The sequence below is a fragment of the Fimicolochytrium jonesii genome (assembly GCF_025526975.1).
Source record: "Fimicolochytrium jonesii strain JEL569 chromosome Unknown EV422scaffold_21, whole genome shotgun sequence".
Classification (NCBI taxonomy): Eukaryota; Fungi; Chytridiomycota; class Chytridiomycetes; order Spizellomycetales; family Powellomycetaceae; genus Fimicolochytrium; species Fimicolochytrium jonesii.
Genome location: NW_026515688.1, coordinates 220,850 through 240,604, shown reverse-complemented (window position 1 = coordinate 240,604; position 19,755 = coordinate 220,850). Strand labels below are relative to the sequence as shown.

At 54.4% G+C, this 19,755-nt stretch overlaps 9 protein-coding genes across 9 annotated transcripts; 5 read left to right on the top strand and 4 right to left on the bottom strand.

The window, feature by feature from the left end:
- The first annotated feature begins 12 nt into the window (after positions 1 to 12).
- EV422DRAFT_621728 (uncharacterized protein) lies at positions 13 to 1,592 on the top strand. Its single transcript, XM_053074147.1, has 2 exons — positions 13 to 388; positions 631 to 1,592. Exons 1-2 carry the CDS (start codon positions 168 to 170, stop codon positions 1,505 to 1,507), a joined length of 1,098 nt encoding a protein of 365 aa, XP_052923491.1. The 5' UTR covers positions 13 to 167; the 3' UTR covers positions 1,508 to 1,592.
- On the bottom strand, positions 1,501 to 3,112 carry EV422DRAFT_537404 (Tim17/Tim22/Tim23/Pmp24 family-domain-containing protein). The gene is made up of 5 exons (XM_053070909.1): positions 2,860 to 3,112; positions 2,676 to 2,733; positions 2,408 to 2,609; positions 2,027 to 2,141; positions 1,501 to 1,955 (listed from the first exon to the last, which is right to left on the bottom strand). The coding sequence occupies exons 1-5, from the start codon at positions 2,945 to 2,947 to the stop codon at positions 1,825 to 1,827; spliced, it is 594 nt and encodes a 197-aa protein (XP_052923490.1). The 5' UTR covers positions 2,948 to 3,112; the 3' UTR covers positions 1,501 to 1,824.
- Positions 3,113 to 3,310: 198 nt separating this feature from the next.
- Positions 3,311 to 4,149, top strand: EV422DRAFT_498769 (uncharacterized protein; the record flags this gene model as incomplete). Its single annotated transcript, XM_053068044.1, has 3 exons — positions 3,311 to 3,434; positions 3,504 to 3,618; positions 3,702 to 4,149. 3 exons carry the CDS (start codon positions 3,311 to 3,313, stop codon positions 4,147 to 4,149), a joined length of 687 nt encoding a protein of 228 aa, XP_052923489.1.
- A 926-nt stretch (positions 4,150 to 5,075) lies between these two features.
- EV422DRAFT_537399 (cleavage and polyadenylation specific factor 5) lies at positions 5,076 to 6,206 on the bottom strand. The gene is made up of 6 exons (XM_053070908.1): positions 6,060 to 6,206; positions 5,795 to 5,995; positions 5,546 to 5,711; positions 5,443 to 5,469; positions 5,317 to 5,365; positions 5,076 to 5,242 (listed from the first exon to the last, which is right to left on the bottom strand). Exons 1-6 carry the CDS (start codon positions 6,089 to 6,091, stop codon positions 5,106 to 5,108), a joined length of 612 nt encoding a protein of 203 aa, XP_052923488.1. The 5' UTR covers positions 6,092 to 6,206; the 3' UTR covers positions 5,076 to 5,105.
- EV422DRAFT_170974 (2Fe-2S ferredoxin-type domain-containing protein) lies at positions 6,049 to 7,260 on the top strand. Its single transcript, XM_053065083.1, has 4 exons — positions 6,049 to 6,543; positions 6,651 to 6,757; positions 6,834 to 6,963; positions 7,045 to 7,260. The coding sequence occupies exons 1-4, from the start codon at positions 6,308 to 6,310 to the stop codon at positions 7,145 to 7,147; spliced, it is 576 nt and encodes a 191-aa protein (XP_052923487.1). The 5' UTR covers positions 6,049 to 6,307; the 3' UTR covers positions 7,148 to 7,260.
- Positions 7,261 to 8,095: 835 nt separating this feature from the next.
- Positions 8,096 to 10,487, top strand: EV422DRAFT_537390 (quinon protein alcohol dehydrogenase-like superfamily). The gene is made up of 5 exons (XM_053070907.1): positions 8,096 to 8,698; positions 8,780 to 9,396; positions 9,461 to 9,588; positions 9,659 to 9,831; positions 9,904 to 10,487. The coding sequence occupies exons 1-5, from the start codon at positions 8,471 to 8,473 to the stop codon at positions 10,123 to 10,125; spliced, it is 1,368 nt and encodes a 455-aa protein (XP_052923486.1). The 5' UTR covers positions 8,096 to 8,470; the 3' UTR covers positions 10,126 to 10,487.
- A 1-nt stretch (position 10,488) lies between these two features.
- EV422DRAFT_621722 (WD40-repeat-containing domain protein) lies at positions 10,489 to 13,920 on the bottom strand. Its single transcript, XM_053074146.1, has 11 exons — positions 13,622 to 13,920; positions 13,079 to 13,534; positions 12,887 to 12,997; positions 12,720 to 12,809; positions 12,442 to 12,639; positions 12,284 to 12,361; positions 12,013 to 12,199; positions 11,837 to 11,943; positions 11,710 to 11,773; positions 11,382 to 11,631; positions 10,489 to 11,277 (listed from the first exon to the last, which is right to left on the bottom strand). The coding sequence occupies exons 1-11, from the start codon at positions 13,824 to 13,826 to the stop codon at positions 10,723 to 10,725; spliced, it is 2,301 nt and encodes a 766-aa protein (XP_052923485.1). The 5' UTR covers positions 13,827 to 13,920; the 3' UTR covers positions 10,489 to 10,722.
- Positions 13,921 to 14,050: 130 nt separating this feature from the next.
- Positions 14,051 to 16,147, bottom strand: EV422DRAFT_537388 (D-amino-acid oxidase). Its single transcript, XM_053070906.1, has 10 exons — positions 16,003 to 16,147; positions 15,977 to 15,979; positions 15,724 to 15,813; positions 15,560 to 15,613; positions 15,412 to 15,486; positions 15,199 to 15,330; positions 14,780 to 15,119; positions 14,553 to 14,716; positions 14,441 to 14,488; positions 14,051 to 14,372 (listed from the first exon to the last, which is right to left on the bottom strand). The coding sequence occupies exons 1-10, from the start codon at positions 16,070 to 16,072 to the stop codon at positions 14,224 to 14,226; spliced, it is 1,125 nt and encodes a 374-aa protein (XP_052923484.1). The 5' UTR covers positions 16,073 to 16,147; the 3' UTR covers positions 14,051 to 14,223.
- An 882-nt stretch (positions 16,148 to 17,029) lies between these two features.
- On the top strand, positions 17,030 to 19,620 carry EV422DRAFT_170844 (uncharacterized protein). The gene is made up of 11 exons (XM_053065082.1): positions 17,030 to 17,328; positions 17,408 to 17,503; positions 17,589 to 17,679; positions 17,767 to 17,836; positions 17,926 to 18,033; positions 18,106 to 18,220; positions 18,301 to 18,507; positions 18,574 to 18,760; positions 18,850 to 19,023; positions 19,108 to 19,264; positions 19,343 to 19,620. Exons 1-11 carry the CDS (start codon positions 17,163 to 17,165, stop codon positions 19,493 to 19,495), a joined length of 1,524 nt encoding a protein of 507 aa, XP_052923483.1. The 5' UTR covers positions 17,030 to 17,162; the 3' UTR covers positions 19,496 to 19,620.
- Positions 19,621 to 19,755: the final 135 nt, after the last annotated feature.

Genomic DNA, 19,755 nt, shown 5'->3' with positions numbered 1-19,755 from the left:
CGGCCGCGGGTTCGATTCCTTCCTTCCGCCCTCTTTAGCCTCTTTTGTCGCAAAAGGACGACGTCACCCTCTCCAAAAAGCCCCATCCCAGAGCTGACCCTCCAAACCAAACCCCCAACACCCAACCCCACAGCATCATCCATCCAACCGCCCCAACATCAAGAACTATGTTCAACACAAACGCAAAATCAGGCCACAGGCGAACTCGCACGAAAGCGACATTCGCTGCCTCAAAAAAGACAGAGGCTGCTCCAGAAGAGGATACGCCCACGGTCAGGCAGAGAATCGCAGAGGCGAGAAAGACGGGTGTACTGGACTTGAGGAGTCTCAATCTGGGGAAATTGCCGGTGGCCGCCGAGAAACTGAGTGATCTGCTTGCTTTACTGATGTGAGTGGAGAGAGCGATAGCGATAGCGAGGGATGCTCCGAGCGAAGCGAGGAGAATGCGGCCGTGAGCAAGCCCAACTGGGCCGGAGGGCCAGGATTGCGGACCACACACCAGCCCAACCTCCTTGTCGCGAGCATGGCGAGCAGGATGTCATTACCATCCATCGTCTTCATCCATCATCCATCATCCGTCGCAATTCACTCAGACACCCAACTGGCACTGACACACTCCCTCATTCACAGCGGCCAGAATCGGCTAACATCCCTCCCCAACGGCCTCTCCACCCTCTTCCCCCGCCTGACCTACCTCGACGCCTCCGCCAACAAAATCACCAGCATCCCCTCCAGCATCTCCGACCTCGACGACCTCGAGATCCTCGACCTCGAAGACAACCCCGACATCCCGCGCCAACTCCCCGCCTCTGTGCGCGCCTTGGTTGAAATGGGCCGTCTGGCAGTCCTCACCGGCTCACCCTCCGTCACCGCCGAAGACGTCGAAGCCGGCGCCGAGGGGGATGACACCAACGATGACTCGGAGCTTTTCGAATCCGATGACGCCGGCACCGAAGAGAAAGGTACAGCCTGGCGTAAAGAATACTACGACACCGACGACGAAGCCGAGGGCGAAGACGGGGGCTACTCTGACGAAGACGGGAGCGAAGACGCCGACAATGCATCCGATATCGCGGACAACCTCTCCGACCTCTCCCTCGAATCCGTCGACGCGCCGCCTCCCCTCGCGGTAGACTCCCTCACCACCGAATTCGCGCTGTTCACACACCGTGTCGAGGCACTGGAGAATTCCACTATCGAGAATAAGTTGAAACGCGCGTGGAGGGCCGGCGACGCGATCTTGGTACGATACGTCGCGAAACGGTACGCGGCCGATGCCGGGAAGGAGGTTACGCGCGGGGTCGTTGGCGGGAAATCGGGACGGTCGTCGAGGCAGGTGTCGGATGAGGATGATAACGCCGAGGAAGGGGGGAAACCGGTCAAGCCGTTGAGGGATCGGAATGCGAAGCGGCAGATGGAGTATGCGAGGAAGGATAAGGAAAGGGCGGTCAAGAGGGATGTGCAGGCGGGGAGGAGGAGTAAGGCGGGGGCGATGCTTGATGATTGATTTGAGACAGTGAGGGAAAGTTGTCTTTCTCACTTTGTCTTGCATATCTGTTTATAATCCCTGCGCTAATCCCCCCCCCCCCCCCAATGCGGCTTGTGTAATGATTCCATACCCTCACTCTTCAGTACTAGTCTAGCTTCAACTGTATCCTCTTCCTTCGATCATGCAAAAAGTGTTTTTCTCAAACTGTATATACACACAAAACAAGACAGAAATGAAAAAAGCTCTTCATTCAAGAAAACCTTCACAACTCCTCCTCGTCGCGATTGCAAAACTTTTCCCCGGGCCCACTACCGCCTCCACCCCATCAATCCAGCTCAACGATTATGCCACAGAAAGTTCTTGAAGGTATCAAAGTTGTCCGAATCGTTGTACAAGTAATGCATCGACGCCTGCAACGATCCTTGTAGTGTGTCGCGGTTATGTCTGAATAGCCACATCACGATACCTGCATGAATCAGATAGAATCAGTCCCAGTCCGCAACGAAGTATAACAAATGTGATGAAAATGGCACATACCCCAGACGAGGGCAGCAAACACGGGGAAGGTGTGCTTGGGTTCCGGCAGCACTTGCTTCTTGACCGCGAGTTTGGCGAGGCCGATCATGATGCGGGAGAAGAGGTATAGCACGATCTGCGTGGGGTGTGAGAGTGATTAGGTGACCGAGTGAAGGAATGGTTGATCCTGCTTGCTGACTGCTCGTGAAGGTATCATTGGGCGAGCGACGTGGCCCGCTTCGCGTGCATTTCGTCCAAGGATGGTCCCGCAAACCGGCTCGCCACTGCTCGTGCTATGCTCGTTGTCGCTCGTCACTTCACTCCCGCTTGCACACCCACCCACATCTACCCACTCTCTCCCGCTCACATCCCCTACCCACATCCCCACCTCGCAACCCATACCTGATTATTAACATTATTATTCTTTCCAAAAACAACATACCCTCCCACAACCCCCGCCACAAATGCGTCCGCGCCATGCTCCTTCCCGCCTTTGACCGTCCGCTGCAGCAGCATCAGCGACTTGTAGATCGTCACAAAGAAGGCCAGGTTGCGCGAGTGCTGGTACGTCGCTTTTAGGATGAAACGGAGCTTTTCTTGGAGGCTATTGCGGGGGCGATCGTAAGATGAACGTGAGGAGCAGTGGGTGAGGGGGAAAACATGGCTTTACCTGCCGGTCCGGAAGAGGAAGGTCATGACTAGCGCGTGTGGGAAGCGCACTTTCGCTCCTGAAAACAGACATCATCGTACACCAAGCGAGAGGCAAATTAGAACATTGCCAATGACTGAATTACTGCATAAACGGAGGACTGGCTGTACCCCACGAGTGAGCAGTCGTTCAAAGAGAGACGTACCGTAAACAGCGCCATTGCGGAACCCTTTGACGATGGACAGCAGGTCATGGTGCTGTCCTGACGCGAGTAATGCGTTGAGGGCTTCCATTTTGTGTTACGAGTGGGGGGGACAATGTGCAGCAGCGTCGGGTGGTCAAACGGTGGGGAGGCGTATGTGCCCTGCGGTGGGAGTGAGCGGTGGGCTGAGAGCGAGGGATGGCGACGATGGCCTCGATGTGTTTATGTGACGGATGTTGCGGGAAGGACCGGAGGGAGGCGTGGCTTTCATCTCTCTCTCTCCATTCTCTCGTCGCGCCGCCGTGAATTTGGGGACGCCATTTCAGCGGGATTGGAAACACACCGAGGAGCCCCGAACAGCCCATACACAAGAGTCATCGCTGATCAGCCCTCTCCTTCCTTCCTCGGAGTAAAGCAGTCGGTTTTCTATATTGGCAATAGCATATTTATCGCCATGGCGAGCAGCGACGACAAAGAGGAGACCCTCTTCAGCAAACGACCAGAATGGGCAGACATCACGCCCATCCCCCAAGACGAGGGGCCCACTCCTCTCGTCCCGATCGCATATGCCCCGGATTGTGAGCGCCTGCTTCCCTTTGGATCCCTCACTTAAGCATCCGTATTTACCCTGCCTCTACTCCGATTAGACGCCGACGCGATGAATTGCTTCCGAGCAATCCTCCGTTCCGAAGAGCGAAGCCCGCGTGTCCTCGAGCTCACCAAGTTCCTCGTGCGTCAGAACCCGGCGCACTACACTGTATGGTATACATCCATCGCTTCGCCGGGTTGCACACCCCTTGATGCAGTGTGTGAATGAGCGTGATCTCACACGCGTCTCATAACAGGAAATACCGCCTCGACACCGTCCTCGCCCTCTCCTCCTCCATTCCCCCCGAACTAACCTTCATCGACGAAATGGCCTCGGAAACCCCCAAATCCTACCAAATCTGGCACTACCGCCAAGCGCTGATCTCCCACCTCAACGACGCCTCCGCCGAGCACGCCTTCATCAATGAGCAGCTCGCCGTCGACTCGAAAAATTACCATTGCTGGTCGTACCGCCAGTGGGCCGTGTCGCGGTTTGCTCTGTGGGAGAAGGAGCTGCCGGATGTCGAGAAGCTGGTTGACGAGGACGTGAGGAATAATTCGGCGTGGAATCAGAGGTATTGGGTTATGAGGAATCGACCCGAGGGGTTTGAGGAGGGGAATTTGGAGGAGGAGATTGGGTACGTGGTGGGGAAGATTAGGTTGTCGCCAAGGAATGAGAGTCCTTGGGCTTATCTTAGGGGGTGAGGACACTGAGATTCGCAGGGGACCGATGTTTCGCGCCGTTTTTTGCTGACAAGATGGGGTCTCCTCACGCTAGGATCATCAAACTGGCCGGCAAACAACTCACCGATTTCCCCGACCTGGAAACACTATGCAACGAATACGCCGATCACGGTCCGCACGCGTCGGCATTCCTGCTCGATATCGCGGAAGCGAGGAAGGATACGGTGGCTTGTAAAGATGTGAGTTTGGTTTTTCGCTCGGAATACTGCATATGTCATGAGACGCCGTTTCTGATAGATGCTTTGTTATCGCAGATATGCGCAAGGTTAGAGAACACCGACCCCGTCCGTCGAAAGTATTGGAAACATCGCGCGGATCTCGTGTCGTAGTCTTGCGTTCCTCTATCTATCCCGCACTGCCAGGCTTTTTTAAAACTGATTCTATGTATATATGCAACCAACAAGGCAAGCCATCGCTCTTCAACTCAGACGCATGTTATTTTGGCGTTTTCATTGCGTAGAAGATATGAACCCAGATGAATCGGCGGGGACCACAATGGTGGAAAGTGTGGAGGTGTGGCCCGGGTTTTCAATACGCCAGAGGTCGAGGTTCTCTACCGCCATTCGATGCCGCTGGATGGGCAGTCCTCTTACGTCCAAACGTCACTTAGTTGGTGGCTTCCCTCCCTATCAGGCATCTCCTACCCCTCAACTCGCTGACGTCTCTCGCTTCCCGACCCCTCCCCACCGTGGACATGGGCATTCATGCCCAATGTTCGTGGCGGATGCTAATCCAAATCGTGGTCATGCGCAGCGCGGCATGTGCAGCTCCGTGGAAACTGTCGCCTATTCCCAGTCAGCTCTCCTCTCCACCCCTCCCGCACGATCCCTGTCATCCTTACGCCAATGTACATATCCGTCCCCCCCTCGCCATCCCCCTCCCCTCCTCCCCCTCCTTCACACAAACACTCCAACCTACTACTCATAAATAAAATGAAACCTCGACAACAAGTGCGCCAACGCCGACAACTGCGGCCCGTACCGCGCGGCATTGTCGTACAGTTCAAACAGCGGCACTGCTAGCAGTTTCATGTTTTTCGGGACTGAGAGGAGTTCTGTTATGTGTGGTGGGTTGGGAGATTCGGTTAGCGTTGTGTGGGGGGCGGGTGGGAGAGGGGTCAGAACGTACTCTTGTCGGGGAGATGGACTAGGTAGACCTTCTTCATCTCTTTTGGTTTCTGGGATGCGGGTGCGGTTTGGAGATTAGGATGTTTCACTCGTTGAGAATAGGTCTGGATCAATGCTGAGCGCTTACTGTGATGTGAGCTGGGATATACGGGTACTACAGGCAAGGGAATTCAGTACGAACATTCGCATCGAGAGACTCCCATGCAGTTGGACCACAGTCTCATACATACCATAAAAGTCTCAAAGTTCGGCCTCCACCACACAGCCAGCAGTTCTCCGACCTCCCAATCTACCGTCGGCACGTCCGCCCCGCTACCCGGCGGCGCCAGCTTCTTATTCAGTCGCGCTTTCAGACCCTCCACGTCGTCTTCTCCCGGTTTCAACGAGTCCCCAGGCCTAACAACCATCGAACATTAGTACCACATACATCACGGCCTCTCCACGCCGAATCCACTGCTATACAACAGGCCCTCCCTTACAGTTTGAAAAAAGTATTAGCAATCTGCAACATCAACACATGGGGATGTCCATGCTCATGCACGACCAGAACTGCCTCGACGGTGATCCGCATCCCCTGCGTGGCGTACTCGCTCTGTAGCCGCATCAGCCGTGCCGCAACGGACGGGTCTTCTTCTGGTTGCGCATCCTTGACGCCGAATGTGTAGTTCGAGAGAGGGTGGCTGCGTTGGAACGAAGTGGGGTTAGGGAGTGGGGTAGTGGGGATGGGCGATTGTGGGTGCTTACAGGGTGGCGGTGGGTTGCTGGGCGGTGGCCATAGCGGAAGTTTGTAGTGGGTGCTCAGGCTGAGTAAGTGTAAAGCGCAGCTATCAGAGTGCGTTGTGATGGTGATGTTGCTGTGGGATCGACTGCTTCCCCAGAGCGAAATGTCGTTTGGAAAAAGGGACACGCGGAGAAGGACTTGACGGAAGTTGCGGTTTCTCTGGCCAGTGGCCATCCTCGTTCCTTCAACCCAACACCGCATCCCTCACACAATGCTTTCGACAACAGCAGCAGCAGCACTGCGGCCCAGCACTGTCCTACTACGGTCACTGCGAGGAGCCGCCCAGCTTCGCAATCTCGCCACATCACCATCACCACGGAACCTGTCCATCCCCAGAATACATGTGACTTCCCGCCGCACCTCCCCGTTTCTTCCCAGAGCCGCCGCTATCCACTCTTCCATACCGCTAAGGCATGCGGAGATAAAGAAGCCAGCGCCGGGCACGGGGTATGTAATTGCACCCTTGGGGGGTCACATGGGAGAGACATGCGGAGAGAATGGACGGTGGTAGATCACTTCGGGAAGGTTTTTGCTCATACCCACACTTTACGTAGCTTAAAGGTGACGTATGTAACGGCAGAGGGTGAGAAGATCACCGTAGAAGCCAACGAGGGCGACAATCTGCTAGATTTGGCGCACGCATATGATATTGACCTTGAAGGTACCGTCCCGTTCTCACCCGTTTTCGGTCGATGCGCATATGCAGATTGATTGAGCTCACACTCTGGGTTTTTTAGGAGCATGCGAAGGATCGCTGGCCTGCTCGACCTGTCATGTCATTGTGGAGGAGAAGTATTACGATAAGTTGGAAGAGCCGTCTGATGAGGAGAACGATATGCTGGATTTGGCGTTTGGGTTGACTGAGACGTGCGTATTGAGCGAGCGATTTTGGATCGTTTTTGCATGAATTATCGGGGCATACGACTGACGAGCCTGCTCAATGTCTAGCTCTCGGCTAGGCTGCCAAGTGATCATGAGCCCGGAGCTTGACGGAGTCACCGTCAAACTACCGAGCGCAACTCGTAACCTCCAGGTCGATAAGCAACGATGAGACGGACGAGCGGACAAAATACGAAATGCTTCTCATACGAATGTACAGCAGAAGAATTATCGAATTACACGGAATCGCATGCAAGAACGCACACTCACACGCTATACACATAAACACACGCACACATATATACGCACACCACACGCACATGTCTATGTACATATCATTCACAATTCTGTGACTCCGGACAACTATCTGAACCCTGTATCCCAACGCAAAACGCAATTACGCCGCTGAACTTGGTTTCCCGCAGCCCCCCGGATAGGGTTGGAGAGGTGATTGCTGATTCTGCATGGGGCCACCACCACGCCGACGTGCGGAAACGCGGCGACTGTGTTCCCGCGAATGAGGTGGAAGGATAGGCGGGCGTAGGGGACGGTCGAGAAATGGATGAAGGCGCCGCATCCCCCCGTTGAATAGATACGTAGGCCCCTGGCGGATAAGGTCACCACATAGGCAGATTCTCGTCATTTCGGATTGTAGGCGTGATCCCGGTTTTGTTCACTATTGTTATTTATATGAAGCGGCTAGAGCTCTTTCTTGCCTCAATGGAACGTTTCCATCATTGCCTTACTGGGTGTTCGACTGCCTGCGGGGAATGGTTTGGATGGAAGTGAAGCGCAATTCTCATGTAGACACATAGACAGACGAACCGGGGGCTGTCATCCAGCCAGAAAAGTTGTGGAAACCTTTCTCACTTTGCCGAGTTACCTCGTCGGTCATTATTCAGACAGTAAGGTCCACCCTATACAAGTTGGTGACGACGCTGCCTTTCTCAACCAGTCGTTCCCGAGCAGCTCTCGCAATATTTCATAATGGAGCTCGCTCGATCGTGGGGAAAACCTCGTGTCGAAAGGTCTCAAAGGGCACTCGGAGGAGCAGCATGGATCCCCTTTAAGAGGGCCTTCTGTTTTTGGACTTGGCCTTCACTTCCTGCACGCGTTTTCGCACTTTTCGCAAGTCGTCCGTGTCCTCCGCCCGTCTCAATTTGGAAGAATTGGACAACAGCAATACAGGTCAAACACTGCCTGGGAACCCTTCCTCGTGTTCTTTCACCGTCGGCCCCCCCTCGGAAAAGCATACACTTATCGCTGTCTGTAAGGTAATCTGATACAGGTGAGTTTGTGGGTCACCTGTTTTTTTCTGGCACAGCAGTAGGAACGTCGGCATATGGTTCATTGAATCGGCGAACGGGAGGGTGTTTACGGAAGACGACTTGTTCCCAACTTGCCTTTGTCAGTGCCATGGCTTTGGTTGGAGTAAACAGAATTTCTCACTCCATTACCTGGAGTCTACAGCCACAGCACCGCACAAAACGATAATATGTCAATAACAGAAGTCGCAGTAACGGCGTCCTCCACTGACCCGGCGGTGCATATCTGGGACTTGCGGTCCGGAGCCGTGCTTGGGACGCTGAAGGGTAACAAGAGCAACGCAAGGGCCACGGCGACGCTGCCTCTGCCCTCGCACCTGGGAGGCGCCCTGATCTCGTCGACGTTTTTGGCGGCGCAGAATGATAGGGGCTTGGTGCATGCGTGGAATTGGGCCAAGGTTAGTTTGGGAGGGCGGGGCTCATTGGGGCGGACAGTTGCGGGCAGAACTGACTGATTCGGTCTGTCTCACTTCATGTAGGCCCAGTTGTTGACAAAGTTCGTGTTGCCAGAGAACCTGACTTCTTTGGCGATGTCAAACTCGGGAATCTATGCTGTTGGTGGAGGACAGTCCGGGAGAGTGTACATATGGCAGATGAACACCGGCCAGCTTCTCCGAGCATTCGACGGCCACTATAAAGCGGTAAAAGTGATCCGATTCACCACCGACGATCTAGCTTTCATCACCGGCGGAGAGGACTCTGTCGCAAACGTTTGGCTGCTAGCCAGCACCATCGACCCGCAAGCAGACACTGACCCCAGCCCGCACCGCTCCCTCTCGGGGCACGCACTACCCATCACAGACATCGCAGTCGGAGTCGGCCTCTTTGGAAGCGCACGGATTTTCACGAGCTCGGCTGACCGAACGTGTAAAGTCTGGGAAGCCCTCAGCGGGGATTTACTGACTACCATTGTGTACCATAAACCCATCACGAGCATCGCGCTCGATGTCACTGAGACACGCCTGTTTGCTGGGTCGTCTGAGGGACTGATATATAGGACGAATCTGTACCATCGGTCGGCGGGCGGGGAGGCTGTTGGTTTGAGGCAGGGCGTGGACGATATCCGGAGTGATGAGAGCGTTTTGATGGGACACTCGTGAGTTACGGTGAAAAGGTTGCATGAGGAGGAGCGTCACATGCTGATGCGTTCTGATCAACAGACAGTCGATAACGAGTCTGGCACTGTCGTTCGACGGCTCAATCCTATTGTCGGGTTCGATTGACGGAACTGCAATGGTGTGGGATACCACCAGCAGCCAAGCGCTCCGGACCTTCTCCACCCACAAAGGTATGTCTTCCTCACTGGATCCTGCTCAAACGCCTCGTTCACAACCCTCACACACCAAACCTGCACATAGCCCCAGTGACAGACGTAAAGATCCTCCTCAAACCGCCACACCTAATGGACCCTTCCGCATCCGCTCACAACTTCTTCCCCATCAAGCCATGGGCGCGCCACGTCCTGCCCGCCGGGGAAGTGCGCCACGATCCCAGTGTCGAGCTTCCGACCCTTGCTGGCGATTTGACTTCTGTGCGTCCCGTCCCCGTCTCATCTCCTATGCACCCGCAGCTGCTAACCCCATTCCACCCACCGATCCAACAGACCTCCCACCCAACAACCACCCTCCAACCCACCTTCCTTACCTCCATCTCCGACAAGCTCCGCACCCTCGACTCCACCCCCTCGGAATCGGCCCTGGAAACCGCCCACGCGAAACTGCAGCAGCAGGTGCAACAGCTCCAGCAGCAGAACGAGCAGTTGGTTGGCATCAACGATGAGCTGTACCAGGGCGCTGTAACTGTGCTGATGCGGGATTTGGCGTAGCGGACCGAAACGGAGGATTTGGCCTTGGAGCTGGGTTCTCACAGTGTACAATCATTCGACCGGGTCGGGCCTCTTCGGCACACACGAGCAACACCCATCCCGTCAGGCTTCTAAGCCGGAAGGAAGCTCCACACATGTAAATATCAATGTGAAGAACACGGTACCGACAAAAGTCAGCTGCGGGCATATGGGATCGCACAGAGTATCCGAATCGGCATGAACTAGTGGCACACTATGTAGACTGATAGGTCGTATATATAGCGTTCAGTCGGCAATCCGTCATTATGATAGAGCGTATAGCACAGGACAACCTAACTTAATATCTAAAATCTCGCATCATCCATCATCCTCAAATCAAAAAGTCCTTGTTTGGGTGTATATTGTACGGACGACAAAATCATCCCACAACGAAAAGGTATGTATGAATTCTACTGGCCTCAGGCGCCGTTTCTCCCCGATACTTGCGGGGGGTATGACCGCCGGTGTGTTCTGTACAGTGTGTCCCCGTGTCCGGCCATGAAAGAAAGTGCTACGTATTTACAGAAGAGCTCGCGCCCCAGTCTCTTTGATGTATGGGATTCAGCCAAGCGTTATCGCTCAGGAATTGGGCGGGGCAAAATACTCCGCAATGGACCGCGGTCTCAACGCCGATGTTGATGTGGGCCGTCGCGTCGATGAAACCCCACTGCTACCGCCGCTACTGCCGGTGCCAGGAGCTCGTCGTGGCGTCGTCGTGTTCGCTGCTGGCGTTGTTGCTATAGTCGTCATGCCGGCTACATCTCCGGCCTGTATGATCCCTAGCGGCCGCAGTACAGGCAAAGGCACAGCACCCAGAGACCCCTGCCCCGCCATCGGTAGCACCGGTGGCACATTTTCGGCATCCTCGTCCACCTCCCCGTCCCCGGGTCCGTCCTCATCATTCTCATCCCTCCTCCGCACCGGCGTCACAGCATCATCCTCAGGCGACGCTCTCCGCCTCTGCTGCGGGTCGAGGGTATAGCTACTGGAATCGAGCACGGAGAAGATTTTCCGCAGTTGGCCTTCCTCGGCCACCCCGCGCTGGGATTTGTAGGCTGGGTCTTGCTTGGTTTCGTCATAGGCCAGGTCGGCGTTCCAGAGCCGGATGGTGGCGTCGTCGGCGCATGATGCGAGCTGGGGTATCAAGAGAAGTAGAAAGAGGATTGCGATAAGGATTTGATCAACCCATCTTTCAAACAACAGGCAAATGTCTACCCTGCCATATTCCAGATTCTTACCTTCCCGAAATCCCCACCACACCAACTCACAGCGGTAACCTCCCCCGTATGCGCCCTCAATACCAAAGGCGGCCGATCCTCTCCCGCATCCAGCTCCCAGACATAGATATTATGGTCGGACGAACCCGCCGCGAGGAAGGTGTCGTCGGGCGAGAGGGCTGTCTTGATGTAGAAGGTGCTGACACGGAACCCGGAGGCAGAGTAGGTGCGGAGGGGAGAGCCGAGGTTTTGGGCGTCGTAGGCGTGGATGCTGGAACGGGGGAGGTATGTGAGTTGATTGGTGTGCACTGTGGGAGGGGAGGATTGGGGAGTTGGGATATGGACGTACTTATTGTCTGTGCAGGCGGCGTAGATCCGGCTTCCGTCAGCGCTTACGCTGAACGATGAAAACCCTACAGAATAATATATCAGTAATCTTGTCGCGCCTGTATGTGTCTGACTATTAAGCTACATACCTCTAGCGCGCTTGGACCCTGCAGAAGGCGAGGAACTTGCATACGGGACCGGCGGGTCCTTCCTCGAATACGACACCGCATTCCGCATGTCCCATATCTTCAATAGCCTGCGGTATAATCATTACGGCGGGAACTTTCACTTACGCACAGAGAGCGTGATAGAAATGACCACATACCCATCAGCAGCACCCGAAGACACCAACATCGTCTCCACATTGGGTATAAATCTCACTCCCGTTACACTCTGCGATTGGCCCGACTGGGCAGGTGTCGTCGTCAACCTCCTCAACTTTTTCGAGGCATTCGACGAGAGCGAATGCGCATTGCGGATGGTGCATGTTGGTCGATGGTATTGGCCTGCCACTGCGTGATTGGAGAATTGTAGAACGGACATAAGGCATGGGCTCGGGGGGAGCTCGCGCAAGGTAGTTCTCAAGCGTTTCTTACCTTCATCATTGCCAAACGAGCTGCATCGTACATCCCAAGTCATGATTTTACCATCTCGGGCTGCCGTCGCAAAGATATCTGTCAAAATCACGATGCACGTCAGTGCCCATTCCCCATCATCCTTATCCCCGCCAAGCAGTCTCCTCATCCCCACTCACTCGGATTTCGCTCATTGCGCGTGACACACTTAACACTCGACGTATTCCCCTCAAACACGCGCACGCATTTCTGTGTCTCCACATCCCACACACGCACGGTCTGGTCGCCCGACGCAGATACAATGTGGCGATCGTCATTGGACCAGCAGATGTCGAATATCGCGTTTTGGTGTGCGGCCCATTCAGTTCGTGGGGTGTCTGTGTTTGGGAATTGTGATCGGCCGTTCGTTAGCATGATTTGCGGGTTGGATACGTGATATCCTGGAGTGGGGACTTACGGGACTCGTAACGAGAATCGTGCTGTGCATTGATCAGGCCGATGGTGCCGTCCTCATCTGCTACGGCCAGGATGTTGCTCGTTGACGCGTCTGGTACAAATAAAGTATGTCATTGTCAGTGTTTCCAATCCGTGCAGTCCAGACTAATCTTTCCGAAGAATTCTCACCGTTCTTGAAAGCGCATGCGAAAGGCGGCACCTCGACACCGGCTTCTCCCACCGTCCGGTAGATATCGTGCTCGGTGCTCACTAAGTGCGTCAGATACCTTCTCAAAGACGCTGGTATGGGTCCACAACATACAGAGATCAGCTGCCCACTCCTGTACCCCCGACCTAACGAGTATAATCACTCGCACTTACGTCGTATCCGACCCCTTAACGACCCACCAAACATCTCCCTCCCAACCAAAGCCCTATGCGGCGCCAAAGGAAATGCAAACTGCTTGCCGCTCGCCCACGCGGCACCCGAGAAGAGCGTTTTCGAGTCCCGCGATACCGCCGGCTTCTTGCGCACCAACGGCGACCATCCCGTGGCCGGAGGTTTCTCCTGTTCCATATAGTGAAGCGGGTACTTTCGCCACCCGGGCCGCGACACTGGGAGTGCATTCAGAGGGTTCTCAGCAAGCTCCGGGGCACCGTCCATGTGTTCGTCGGATCCCGTTGCGTTCTCCTTCCAGTCCATCTCTCGCAACACGCAGCCTGGTTCCTCCCGCGGGCGTTTATGCCCTACACCCACATCACTGATCGAGCTTCTGCTGCCATTGCTGCTACCGCGACATGGCGACGATAAGGGTAACATTGCAAAAAGTTCCACATCTATTTATATGAGACATACAAAACCCAGTAAAGGCTCAGCTTAGCACCACGTACAAACGCGCGCCGATATTTCTTTGATACACATACCATCACCCTCCCTCCGTCCGCAGTCATTCAGTCCATGACACGGACTAGGAGCCTTCAACGGCGAGGAAGCGTTCTCAAACGGGTGGTGGGCGGTTGGTCGGAGAGGCGGTGGGGATGAGAAGAGCGCGTGGTGGTGGTTGGTGGACGAGGCTGAGGATGGGAGAGCGTTGGAGGAGGTCGGGCGGGGGCGGAGGGGGGTTGACATAGTGCCCGTGCAGCTAAGGACGTTGGAACGAATGCCTCTGCTTTTCTCAATCTCTATTCTTTCCTGCTGCTGTGCTTGAGAGGTTGGAGGTGCAAGCCTTTCGCTTCCCTCTGTCGCGCGTGCCGTCCGAAAGCGAGGGAACGACACGCGGCAAGCAAGGCGGTGGCTGTGCAACCTGCATCCGGACACCCTCACATCAACGCAGCCACCTTGACGTGAGAAGACGAGAAGACTCCGATAGGAATGATACTACTTGTGCTACATATGTAAAATGAACCTTCTCACAACCACTATACGGTAAATGCTCTAAAAGCCCTACATAAAACCTCCTTCACCCTACACACATGCCCCCGTTTCCCACCTTTCTGTGTACATTTTCCTAAAGTTACGCAAAAATCTACAGCTTAGCGTTACCGCCCCTCCCCCTCCCTGCCGCCGCACCGTTAGAGGCCGCCCGGGCCGACGCCCGCTGCTGTGCCAGCTCGCTGTCTACGATTTTGGTTACTGTTGCTGCCGAGCCGTAACTTGATTGGTAGCCGTAGCCTCCTGTGCAACAGATGAACCGTTAGCATTCCAATCGTGGGGCCAAGTCATACGACCGTTGCCTCTCTAACCATGGCCGTAGCTATGTACAAGCAACACTTTCCGCCCATTATCTAGTTCTGCAACAAGTTGTCGCGTCAGTAACGGACCCCCTACTTCCGACCAAGCCTGTGCCTCACTCACCTCGCCACTCAGCCTCACACCGCGTCCCCCCAACCCTCGTCGGACGTAACCCGACCTTATGCGCCACGATCTCCAGCGACTTGCCCTCCGGTTTCAATTCCGGACATATCGCGAGGCACCGCTCGATGATGTCGTCGGCGGTTTTTGGATCCGCTTCGAGTGAGCTGTGGGAAGAGGGAAATATCAGTCGCGTGAACGGGAGGTAGAGAGATTGAGAACAGACTTACTGGTTGTCCGCTTGGTAAGTCCCGCCGAGCACAACGATCCCGTCGTCTCTGGGAATGATATACGTAAAGTCCTCATGCATAGTCCCCAGCCGCGTAACCGTATGCCTCACATGCGGCGCAAACACCTGCACAATCTGTCCCCTCGTCGGGTACACATGCCCGTCCGCGACACCCGGTAGCGTGCGCGCCCCAAACCCCGTGCAGTTGACCACGACGTTCGCGGCATGTTTGCCTTGGAACAGCTCGTCAATGTGTGACACGTCGCGCTCTTCGGTCTTGCCGCCGAGATAGAGAAACTGGTCGAGGAGCCAGGGGAGGTATTTCGGGACGTTTATGCACACTGTTTTCGCGAGAGGGGAGTGTAAGCGTTGATGGTTGTTATGATACACTCACCGCGGGAAAAGAACGAGGGTACCCACCAGTCTCGTAAGAGATCCCAAACTTGCAACCTTGCGGTAACGCTTCCGCCTCCAACCGCTGATATTTCGGGATAAACCGCGCAAAGAACGGATCTTGCCATACATCCGGCTTCTCCGCCCAGAACTCGTAGCCTATGCATATCCACCTGATCAGCTTGAACCCCTTCGTCGTGGGAAACGAAATACCCATTTGATTAGGCTCATGGATCGTACCTGGCGCGATCATAAGCCCCGTCCCTGGTACCGAGCATAGTCGTAGCAGTGTTTGGAAGGTCAACTCATCCCATTCTGAGAAACCATTCGGTTTAGCATACGATGTGCGAGAATAAAACGGGAGACCGAGCTGGGACGCATTCCTCACCTTGTCCCCTGTAATCATCGTTCGCCGCGTAGCTCCTCCAGTGCGCCCCAGCCGCTGTTCCATAGCGTCGATATTAATACTACAGTCAGCTTTCCATAGTGATCTGATCCATGCCCTGCTTCCACGCGCATGAACCCTTCCTGTCGCCCGTCCAGTAAACTCACCAGGCGACGTGTAGATCGGGTCTACGTCAGGGTTCCCCGGAAACGCCCGGCTCACCACAGTGACCTGATAGCCCCTGTTCTGCAATATACTGGAATCGCGATTGTCAAATATAACATTCAGTCATTTACAGCAACTTCGAGACGACTGCTGTTGTCGTAGGCTGACGCAGCTGTGGTCGGACTGCGGACAAACATACCATGCTGTCGAACGAACGCGAAGGTGAGTTCACAACAGGGACGCAATTGCATATGAATGTGAAGTCTGGAAGGGCCACCTACCTGTCGTTAGCCCGGTGACGCCAGCGCCGAGAACCGTGACAGGGATTTTGGGCTCTTGTTTCTTCGCCATTTTGTTGTATTGGGTGCGATCTTGGGAGAACTGTGCGGACTTGGGACAGCCTTGCGGCTTGGGACAGCGATCGGGAGAAAGCGGAAGGGAGCAGATCTCAACGCGACCGTCACTTGTCGGAGGTTGATGAGAGACGCTGTCGATTCACCCAATGCCAGCACAAGGAAACGCATCGAATAGCGGCACAAATACGAAGGCATTTGCCAATGATGTTGATTATTCAAGGCTTAGGCAGCAAAGACGGAAAGATTCCCCGAAGTACGCAAAATGTACGTTCTATATTTTCATACCCATCGACTTCATCGATGGCCGCAGTTTGGACTCAAACTTCGCTAACATTCCATCTCAGAGGCTTTGCTTGGCGATGACGGCTTCCAAGCACGGACTCATTGCAAGTCCTTTGTCCCGCCCCTCTGTGGCGACCAAACCAACCAAGAGCTCGTTAATTGCTGTAGGATGACACTAGGTTGCCTGTGCGTGTGATGGGTATTTCCGCTTCCCATCAACAACAACTGCAGAGGTATGGTAGTTCCATCAACGGCGACGTCTACGGCTGCGCTCTTCCTCATCCCCCTCGGTCTTGAACGGTTTACCCTTCGCATTGCTCATTCCAAAGCAAAGTTCTTGCCAGTGGTCACCAAACGCTGAACGTATGTTGCCAAGAGTGTGATATAGCAGTGGCAGCCGTCACGACGCCCTGCAATGTACAATGCGCTTCTCCGTTGTCTGGGTTGACCATTCGAATCCGACTACAATGGGCCGCTGCCACCATCGCTGGACACATACTGTATGTACGTGTCCCGTCCTGAGCATGCCCGTGCTTCTCCTTTCGCGCAAGTCTTCGAGTGCGTCAAAGCCGTCGTTGAACTCGTACGGGTTTTCAACGAGGCGGCTGCCGACGGAGGGCAAGGGTGGGAAGTCCCGTTCAAAGGTTCGAATTCCCCTTGGTTTGAGGAAATTTGAAAGCCCGAAGCGACAGCGCGTCGCTGGTCGGAAGCTGTCACTTTTCCCTGTCCCTCGCTTTCTCTGTCTCGTTTTTTCGTAAGCATACACACACACTCTCTCTCTCTCCACATTATAACTACCGAAGATGGGCTCAGCCCTCTCAAAAGACATCCGCAAGGCGCGCAGGAAAACAACGCTAGACCTATCCAAGCGCGACATCAAAATACTGCCCAAGGATATCAAGGCCTGCAAGAAACTGACAACGTTGAATCTCTCGAGCAACTTGTTGATTGATTTGCCGCCGGAGTTGGGTGAGTGGCCAAGAACTTTTGCAGATCGTACTGGACGTGGTGATGTAGTCCCTAACACGAATATGATGGGGCGGAATAGGAAGGCTCACGAAGCTGCAAATATTGGATTTTTCGCAAAACAATGTCAACTATTTCCCACCGTCATTGCCGAAATCTTTGGTGGAGATTCATGCCGGTATTTACAAACCTTCCCGCCTCGTATTCCATTGACAATGCCCATTTGGGAGAGGCAGGTGTTGATCATTCCGGTTCATCTGTAGGCAACAATCGCCTCTTCTATTCACCCATGACGCCGCTAATCGGCGAGCTATCGAATCTTCTCACGTTGGACTTGAGCGGAAATCAGTTGGAGTGAGTTGTGCGGGCGGGAGTGCTCACTGTGTCTCGCGGAGAGAGGGACGTACGGCTGATCAGGTCTCGTCCATGCCTCGCACGCAGGGACATCATACCCGAGGTTGGCAATCTGCACAATCTTAAAGTGTTGCAGCTGCATCATAACGATCTCAAGGTGGGGGACCGACAATTTTGGCGCGTTAGGGGGTGGCACATCATACGATGTGCGGGACTAATTTGTTTTGTCAACTCGGAACGATAAAGGGTCTTCCCCGCTGCATCTTCGTCCTCCCCTCCCTTGAGCAACTCGACGTCGGCTTCAACAAGATCAAGACTGTCAGCGACGATATCGGGGGGCTCAAGACGCTACAGGTGTGTGTGAGACATCAGCAAATCAACGGTTGTTGCCGACAGTCGGGCTGATTTTTGTTTTGCGCTGGGCAGAGGTTCGATATCAGCAGCAATCTGCTGGTGAAGTTGCCGGAATCCATCGGGAAAGTGACGACGCTCAGGTGGCTGGCGTTAGGGAATAATGCGTTGAGGACGCTGCCGGATTCGTGTAAGTAATGGGCGCTGTTATCAATCATATTACTGGGAGAGCCAAACGCACACAAATGCCCACCAATCACACCCACACAGGCGGCAACCTAATCAACCTAGAAGAACTCGACATCCAAGAAAACCACCAGCTTGACGACCTCCCCTCCTCCCTCTCGCGTTGCACCAAGATGCTTAAGTTCAACATGCGGAATACGAAGCTGGAGAAGATACCCCTGGGCGTGCGGAATTGGACGCTGCTGACGGAGCTGATTATGAAGGATAATGGGCAGATGGAGGATTTGCCTGGTACGCGCCACGTCTCTTCTTTTGCGTTAATGCATCTGGGACTCTGCTCACACATACGCACAATAGAGATTCTCGGCAACCTGAGAGCGCTAAAAGTGCTAAACTGCGACAGCTGCTCGATCAGCCAGGTGCCGGACCAGATCGGCGGGTTGCAGAACTTGCAGCATCTGGATCTGCGGCACAACCAGCTGAACTCGTTCGCGATACCTACTACGATACGGACGCTGAAGCTATTGGTGAAGCTGTTTTTGAAGTGAGTTTTGGTTCTTTGCGCAGACAACGTCAAAGAGGCAGGATTTCTCAACTTCCCATTTCTTATTTTCTCACCCTCTCCCATCGTAGCAACAACATGATCGAAATCCTCCCCGACGAAATCTGCGAGATCCGCACCCTAACAGAGCTAGACATCTCGCACAACCTAATCATCTCGCTCCCGGAAGATATCGGCAACCTAGACCAGCTGGACCGGCTCTTTGCAAGCAACAACAAGCTGGAGACCGTACCCGCTTCCATCGGGTCAGTATCTGAGCTTCAACCAGCGGGGTTCTGGGATTGCCATGCTGATGAACGTTGTCTTGTCCTGGAAATGATCAAATTTAGGAAGCTGAAGAAGCTGACAGTGCTAGAACTCCGAAGCAACACAATGAACTTCCTACCCAGTGAGATCTCGGAACTGACGTCGTTGAACAGGATGGATCTATCGCATAACCGGATCAGCGATCTGCCGCCTTCGATGCATACCATGACCAATTTGCAGGTGCGCTGGTCATTGACTACATGTCGCATCTCATGTGCCTTTCTGACCATGCATTGCTGCTTTTTTTTGGGTTGGTAGAAACTGGATCTCCGCGACAACCCGTTCGATTCACCGCCTCAGCATGTGATTGTACGCGGGACGGAGGCCGTGCTCGTTTATCTGAAGGAGCAGTCGGAGAAGGCTGCGAAAGGGGAGGGACAGGAGATGGGGCGGATGAGGGCTGTGCATTAGCGTGTGTTTGGGGAGTTTCGAGCTTTTTGGGGGATAGGGGCGACATTGGGGGGACGCTGCGGAGTTTTGGAGATACCGGGAGGGAAAGGGATATTTGCATATTTCTTTTTGTGAAATAGAACTTGTAGAAACAATGCCTGCCCCAACTCGTTTGGGAAGAGATTCGACAGCGTCGGACTGCTTTCACGCGCGTTCGTTCGCAGGAGGTTTCTCACACTTCCCTTGTCGCCCCAAACTGCAATCTATCTCTCTCTCTCGTC